Genomic DNA, 8,037 nt, shown 5'->3' with positions numbered 1-8,037 from the left:
TGCTCCAATTCAACCCCCAGCCTGGGAACTTCCCTATGCCATAGTTGCAGCCCTGAAAAGATACATGAATGAATGAATGAATGAATAAAATACGGACTATACATGCGATAGGACATGATTCAGCCTTAAAAAGAAACTCTGATACCTGCTACAACTTACATGAACCTTGAAGACATAATGCTAAGTGAAATAAGCCAGTCGCAAAAGGACAAATAATATATGACTCTACCAACATGAGGATGCTAGGATAAGCAAATTCAGAGTCATCCAGATTAGCATGAGGTTTCCAGGATCTGGGGGGAAGAGTCATTAGGGTGTTGTTAATAGGAATACATTTCAATTCTGTGAAATGAAGGATTCTAAGGATCGATGGTGGTAAGTGTTCTTAATGCCTCTGAGTTGCACATTTAAAAACAGGTGTTGGGAGTTTCCGTCATGGTGCAGCAGAAATGAATCTGACTAGGAACCTTGAGGTTGCAGGTTTGATCCCTGGCCTCACTCAGTGAGTTAAGGATCTGGTATTGCAGTGAGCTGACAGATCCTGCGTTGCTGTGGTCGAGGCATAGTCCAGCAGCCGTAGTTTTGATTCAGCCCCTAGCCTGGGAACCTCCATATGCTGCAAGTACAGCCTGAGAAAATAATAAATAAGTAAATAAATAAATAAATAGAAATAAAAACAAAAACAGGTGTTCCTGTCGTGGCTCAGTGGAAAAATAATCTGACTACTATACATGAGGATGCAACTTCGATCCCTGGACTTGCTCAGTCGTTAAGGATCCAGCATTGCCATGAGGTGGCTGTAGTTTGCAGATGCAGCTTGGATCTGGCGTTACTGTGGCTGTGGCATAGGCCAGCGGCTACAGCTCTGATTCCACCCCTAGCCTGGAAACCTCCATATGGCACAGGTGTGGCCCTAAAAAGACATAAAATATAATAACATACAATACAATACCATAAAAACAATAAAAACGGTAAAAGACCCTGAATTTCCAAAGCATTCTTGTGAAAGAACAATGCTGAAGGCATCACACATCCTGATTCCAAATTGTATTACAAAGGTCAAATCATCAAAACTGTGTGGTACACACACACATAGACCAATGGAACAGAACCGAGAGCCCAGAAATAAGCCCACACACATATGGTCAGCTAATATTTAATAAGAACACCAAGAATACTCAATGAGGAAAGAATAGTCTCTTCAATAAATGGTTTTGCAAACGCTGGGTAATCACATGTAGCAAAATGAATCTTGACCCCAGCCGCACACCCCTCACAAAAACTATCTCAAAAGTCATTAAGGACGTAAGGTCTGAATCCATAAAATTTTTCAAAGAAAACATTGGGGAAAACTCTTTGATACTGGCCTTAGAATTAGTTTTTTTTTTTTTAATATGACCAAAAAAGCACAAGTAATAAAAGCAACACTCAACAAATGGAACTCCATCAAACTAAAAAGTCAAAATCATAGAAAGTTTGAGAGTAGAATGGTGGTTATCACAGAGCTGGGGGAAATGAGGAGATACTGGCCAAGGGTACAAAATTCCAGTTATAAGGTCAAGTGCTAAGGTTCCAATTTGTGTAGCATGATGATTATAGCTAACAATGATATACTGTTTACTTGAATATTCCCAAGGGAATAGATCTGAAATAGTTTCATCACCAAAAGAAGTGTTAATGATGAAACTGGAAACCATTCTTTTATTTATTTATTTATTTATTTATTTATTTATTCGCTTTTTAGGACCACACTCTGGGACTTGGAATTTCCCAGGCTAGAGGTTGAAATGGGGCTACAGCTGAGGGCCTACACCACAGCCACAGAAACACACAATCCAAGCCTCGTCTGTGAACTACGCTGCAGCTCACAGCGATGCTGGATCCCTGACCCACTGAGCAAGGCCAGGGATAGAACTCATATCCTCGTGGATGATAGTCAGATTCATTTCTGCTGCACCTCAACAGGAACTCCAGTAATCATTTTGAATATACTAATAGAACAATTTAACAAGTTGTACACCTTAATTTTATACAGTTTTTATGTCAATTGTATCTCAAAAAAGTGGGGAAATGATCAAATACTGGTTGCAAAAATCCAATTTCTGTCACCATGTCTGCATTACCTCCTACCTTCCTCTGTGTTAGTTCCACTTCTGTTGAGCTGGTTAGGATACATGGATTATATTTGGGACCTGTTCTGATAATCTGGGATAAACTCATCTGCTAAATGTCCCTAATTCCAAATAAATAACATTCATCTTTTTTTCAATTTTATTCCATGATAGCTTATTACAACATTCATCTTTTTATTATATAACAACAATACATTATAAGAAATGAGATGTGAACAAATTTTTTGAGGGCCACTCTACAATCCATTCCAGAAACATCTTCTAGCTGATGCCATGGAAAAGTCTATAATCATCTGACCCAAAGGAGGACAACAAGGGATCTGGAAATCATGTCCAGATATGACATCTTCATCTGGTACCACAACTAGTGACCTTGAAGAGAACTAGTCCTAGGACAAAACAACACATGGAGGAGTGAATCAATTCCTACTCCCCTGTTTCCGTATGTTTCATGCCAAGAAGACCTTCAGATTGCTTTTCTTACTAGAACTGAAGGCTTCCTCACTTATGAAATTCAAATATCTGACACTCATTTCAAACTACTGACATGATCTAATCATGCACATTTAAGAGATAATAAAACTGACTGCCTAGCCACAAATGTTCCTCAGTAGGAAAGAGTTTACCAGGACCAATCTAATTCTTTATTCAGTGCGTGTATAAAGGCAAGATCCCTTACCCTTCTATAGACCTAACTCTGGGGTGCAAGTGACATGACCTACCATACATCAGGTGGAAGCTGGTCTCTAGATATGATGAAAGCATTGCTTCAGTACTTCCTTTCCTACATTATTTCAGCAATATTCCTTCTTCTGAGAGTAATGCAAAACAAAAAATCCTTTCAAACTAGAACCCTTGCTTCAGGCTCTACTTCTATAGAAATTGAGCAAAGAAATTGAAGTGAAGCCTTGAAATTAGGTGCCAAACATCATAGGGCTGACAAAAAGCAAAGTCTCGGGTCAACCACATGTTAGAGTTAACTTGGAAATTCTGCTGTTGGCTGTTTTAGAAGAACTTGTTGATGAAGGGATCAGGCAATAGGGCTCACCCAGGATTCCTAACTCCTTGCCTCAGTCTAGAAATCCAGTGCCAAGTAGATGGTACAATCACAAGAAAGAAGATAGCTTTCTAATGAGTTTTCTTAAGGCTGCCTTCATGTCACTATTTCTCAAGCTATAGATAAAAGGGTTCATCATTTGGGGAACCACAATGTACATAACTGAAGCCACTGAAGTCTTCCTGGGAGAGGTGGTAACCTCAGAACTAATGTACACCCCAAAAACTGTCCCACAGAACAAGAACACAACTGAGAGGTGAGACCCACAGGTGGAAAAAGCTTTAAGCTTTGCCCTTGCTGATGGCATTCTCAAAACAGAGGAGACAATCCGAATATAAGAGAAAATGATCCCAGGGAGAGAAATAGCACCAAATACACCAATCGCTAAATATATCAGGATGTTGTTGATGAGGGTATCAGAACAAGCCAGCTTGATGACCTGAGGAAGTTCACAGAAGAAGTGGGGGATTTCCAGGTTCTTGCAGAAGGACAAGCGCAACATTGTCAGACTAAGGATCAGGCCAACTATAGTGCTCATGAGCAGTGGGGGCAGGACCAGCAGAAGACACAGCTGGGGGTTCACAATGACCATGTACCTGAGGGGGTGACAAATGGCCACATAGCGGTCATAGGCCATGACAGCAAGGATGAAATTTTCAAAACCACCAAAAAGCAAGATGAAGCATATCTGGATAAGGCAACCTCTGTAAGTGATGCTCTGATTGTGTGTTTGGATGTTTACCAGCATCTTTGGGATCGTGGTTGTGCTTAAACAGATTTCAGTGAAGGACAGGTTGGAGAGGAAGAAGTACATGGGGGTGTAGAGGTGGGAGTCAGAGCTGACAGCCAGGATGATGAGCAGGTTTCCCAGGACAGTGACCAGGTATATGGACAGGAAGAGGAAGAATAAGAAGGGCTGCAGTTCTGGATCCTCTGTCAATCCCAGGAGAAGGAATTTGGAAACATCTGTTTGATTTTTGGATTCCATGTTGTTGATGCATCTGGTGGGGAAATGGTGTAAATAAAAAAGGAAATGAATGGTTCCCAGAGGAGGGGCAGCAGCAGCAAGTGAGAACTTGTTAGAAACACAAATGTTTGCTATCACTCCAGATGTACTGCCAATTAACTCTGTAGGTCAGGGCTAGCAATCTGAGTTTTAATAAACCCTCCAGAGAATTTGATACCATGTCATAGTTTTAAAAAATAAAAAAGTGCTTAAATGGACATTCCCACTGTGGCTCAGTGGGTTAAAGACCTGACAAAGTCTCCATGAGAACGCAGGTTCAATTGTAAACTAGAGCTCCAAAGACTCCCTCATGAAATGCAACTCATCTGCATTGGCACTTGATTCTAAGAGAAGTTGGGCAAATGTCAGTGACAGTCTCTGTCTCATCCTAATGGGACTTCTTCCCCTAAGGTGATAGTGGCATATAATTAAAAAAAAAAAAAAAAAAAAAAAAAAAAACCACCAGTTAACTGTGAGTTTAGTTTGAATTAAGGGTTTGGGGGGAACGTTTACCTTAATTACTGTTAGTTGGGACATGTCTATGTGAGTAGGGTTGGCACAGATGCAGTAATGTGGGAGACTGCATTCCTATGGAAACTAGCTGAACATTTTTTTATATGGATTTTTATTCACTTTGCAAACATGCTACTAGAGTGCCCCTCACCTGCTGAGCAAGCATTTGTAGCTCTTGCGTTGGCAGGATGGGCTGGAAGCTCAGGACTGGGGCCTATTTTAAAAAATAATAATAAAATATTTTGAAATTTAAAAAAATGAGATGAGAGAATAAATGAAATGCATAGGCTTCTAAAAATAGATGAAAAGAGCAGCAGGGTTTGGCCCTTGCAAGACAGAGAATGACAAGACAAGAAGACATATGACACTTATAAATAATCAGGCATCCTACAGGACTGTCTCTGTAAGGCAGTGGTCCTCCCTTGCCTGCAGGAGACAGAAGTGGCTGTGACAACCTTTACTGTTTAGTCTACTCAAACACTCTGAATTTAATCCAGGACCAGCCCTTTCTTTGAGGCAAGGGAAAATTGTTCAGTTGTAAGAGAAGCTTTGGTGTCCTCATCTCTATGATGGGAAACATCAGAAACTTTAGGGGGATGAGAAACAAATAAAGAGCACCCAGCACAGTCCTCAGCATATTGTCCAGACCTTCTGCACTTGGCCTTCTTGGGTAATTTAATTTTCTCTGTTGTTGCTCTAGTTAATCCCTCTTCATTAATTTTAACCACCAGAGAGTATCCACTGTATTGTTACATCATGTTTTATTGCTCCATTCTGCTGCATTAATGCCTTTTGTCTATGCATTTTTTTGAACACATATACGACATGACAATGCATGGGAGATACCATTACATTCAAGATGCTGTTGGCACAACGTTGTAAGTCAACTACAGTTTCATTTTCAAAAATGAAAAAAAAATAAAGTTAAGCTCTTTACACACTGCTGGATCTTAAATAGAATAAAATTGTGCTATGATAAAATAGAAGGTCTCTGAAAGCACTCGTGTGCAGTTTTATCTCTCATCTAGGAGATTTCATGAGATTTCATTCCTAATTTAACATACAGATGGGGCTCCCTGTTCATCTTCACTTTAAAACAGTTTCCTTCAAGGACATCCATATTTTCACGTGTTCATCCATGTAGGCTATATTTTCATTTGTCCTATGGGAAGTTTCTTACTTACATTTTTAAGCTATATTTTTACAAATAAACTTACGGAGGTCCCATCATGGCTCAGTGGGAACAAAACCAACTAGTATCTATGAGGGCACAGGTTCGATCCCTGGCCCTGCTCAGTAGGCTAAGGATCAGCATTGCCACGTGCTGTGGTCCAGGTCTCAGATGCGGCACAGATCTGGTGTTTCCGTGGCTGTTGCATAGGCTGGCAGCTGCACCTCTGATTGGACCCCTAGCCTGGGAACTTCCTTCCGCCATAGGTATGGCCCTAAAAAAAAACACAAGTAAGAAATAAAAATAAAAATAAATTCATGACAAGATTTCTTTTTTAATTTTGTGGAAGCATGTGGAAGTTCCCAGGCTAGGGGTCCAATCAGAGGTGCAGCTGCAGTCTAAACCTCAACCACGGCCATACCCGATCCAACTCGCTTCTGTGACCTACATGGGAGCTTGGGCCAATGCTGGATCCTTAACCCACTGAGCGAGGCAGGGATCAAACCAGCATCTCTCAGAGATATCAGGTCCTTAACCTGCTGAGCCACCACAGCAACTCCCAGAAGGATATGTTAACGTCACTGTTCACCATCTTAACAGTAGTAAATTTCAAATGCATGGATATCAGGTAGAATACACAAAGCCTTAGCTGCCTCACAAAAGAGATAAAAGTTTCCATGTACCACCAAAAGACACAAAACTTAAAATGCTAGGTGGGCTGGAGCCAAATGGCTCTGCTGACTAATGCCCATAGACAAGTGGAGACGGTTTCAGGAGGAGGATTAAAGAATGACTCTGGACTCCCATCTGACATCAGTCACAGAAGTCAACTCAGAATAGATGGAGAATTTAATGTAAGCTCAGAAATGGAAAACTCCTGAATAAAACACAGGGGTTATACTCTTTGGCACTGGCTTAGGCAAGAAAGTTTTGGACTTGACTCCCAAAATAAAGGCAACAAAACAAAGAAAATAAGGAGACTACCACCAACTCAAAACCTTTGGCATGGGAAAAGGAAGAAGCAACAAAAGGACCTTAATGTGACAAATCCTTATCTTTCCCAGATTCATGTTGGCTGATTGCCTCACCCTGAGAGACAAAGAGAATGATCTGCAGACCAGAGATTAGCAGAGAGCTCCTACTTTGAACCCTTGTGGAAGAGAAGGGAAGAAAGTAAGACTGGGCAGAGAAAGCAGGAAGAAATGCAGTGAAAACCCAGCGTCAAGCTTCCCAAAAGGTGCAGAGGGTTTACGGCTGGAATAGCCGTTCAGAGCTGCTCCAAGTTGGGGCAAGAGAGCGAGGCCTTTAAACACCTTTACTGATCAGGCATTAGATGCAACCCTGGGAAAGGGAGGGACTTTGGGTGCAGCTGGCTCTCTTCCGGGAGGTCACCCCAAAGGGAATTGACAGTGACGGGCTGTCTGCCAGCAGCACTCTCTGCAGCTGGAGTAATGACTGCTTCCTTCCAGAAAGAGTAAGCTTGACACATCACAGTGTTCTCCACAATATCTCTTTTGTTTGTCACCTGTTTCCCCTTTTGAGTTTAAAAATAAAACAATTATTTCAGGAGTTCCCGCTCTGGTACATCAGGTTCAGTGGTGTCACTAGAGTACTGGGACACAGGTTTGATCCCCAACCCAGCACAGTGGGTTAAGGATCTGGTGTTGCCACAGAGGTTGCAACTGCAGTTCAGATCTCTGGCCAGGGATCTCCATTTGCCACAGGGCGGCCAAAAAAGAAACAAAATTTTTAAATTCATTTTTAAAAAAACAGTTATTTTACTAGCAAAATAGTTTATTTGAGACTAGCAGAGCTCTGCAACTAGGGCAAGCATGCTATTGCAAAAACTAAATGCAAGACCAACAAAAAGGAAAGGATTTTATTTTACAAGAAAAAAAAGGCTGAAGTTGGGAGGGGCTTCAGTTTTGAAGTTTTGAATGAAAGTCCGTTGGAAAAAAGCACGAGTTTGGGGTGATGACCGTTTCTGATTGGCTGAGTTGATGGCATGGTCAATTTCTTATAGGAGATGCAATATGACTCTTCTGTTAGAGTCTGTAATTGACAGTTCTTTGGGTCCATGAGTGGTACTATAGGAGAGCTCCCCGTTGTGGCCTCCAGACTCATTTTAGTGAGGTTTCCTCTTATACTCTCTGAGCAC

At 41.3% G+C, this 8,037-nt stretch overlaps 1 protein-coding gene across 1 annotated transcript; it reads right to left on the bottom strand.

The window, feature by feature from the left end:
• Positions 1-3,238: 3,238 nt before the first annotated feature.
• Positions 3,239-4,180, bottom strand: LOC100515649 (olfactory receptor 7G2-like). The gene has a single exon (XM_005652840.1). It carries the CDS (start codon positions 4,175-4,177, stop codon positions 3,239-3,241), a length of 939 nt encoding a protein of 312 aa, XP_005652897.1. The 5' UTR covers positions 4,178-4,180.
• Positions 4,181-8,037: the final 3,857 nt, after the last annotated feature.

This window comes from Sus scrofa, chromosome 2 (assembly GCF_054392235.1).
Source record: "Sus scrofa isolate SSC_HxYL_T2T_F1_AM1 chromosome 2, Sscrofa_HxYL_maternal_Yorkshire_Landrace_v2.0, whole genome shotgun sequence".
Lineage (NCBI taxonomy): Eukaryota > Metazoa > Chordata > Mammalia > Artiodactyla > Suidae > Sus > Sus scrofa.
This window is presented reverse-complemented; position numbering and strand designations above follow the sequence as displayed.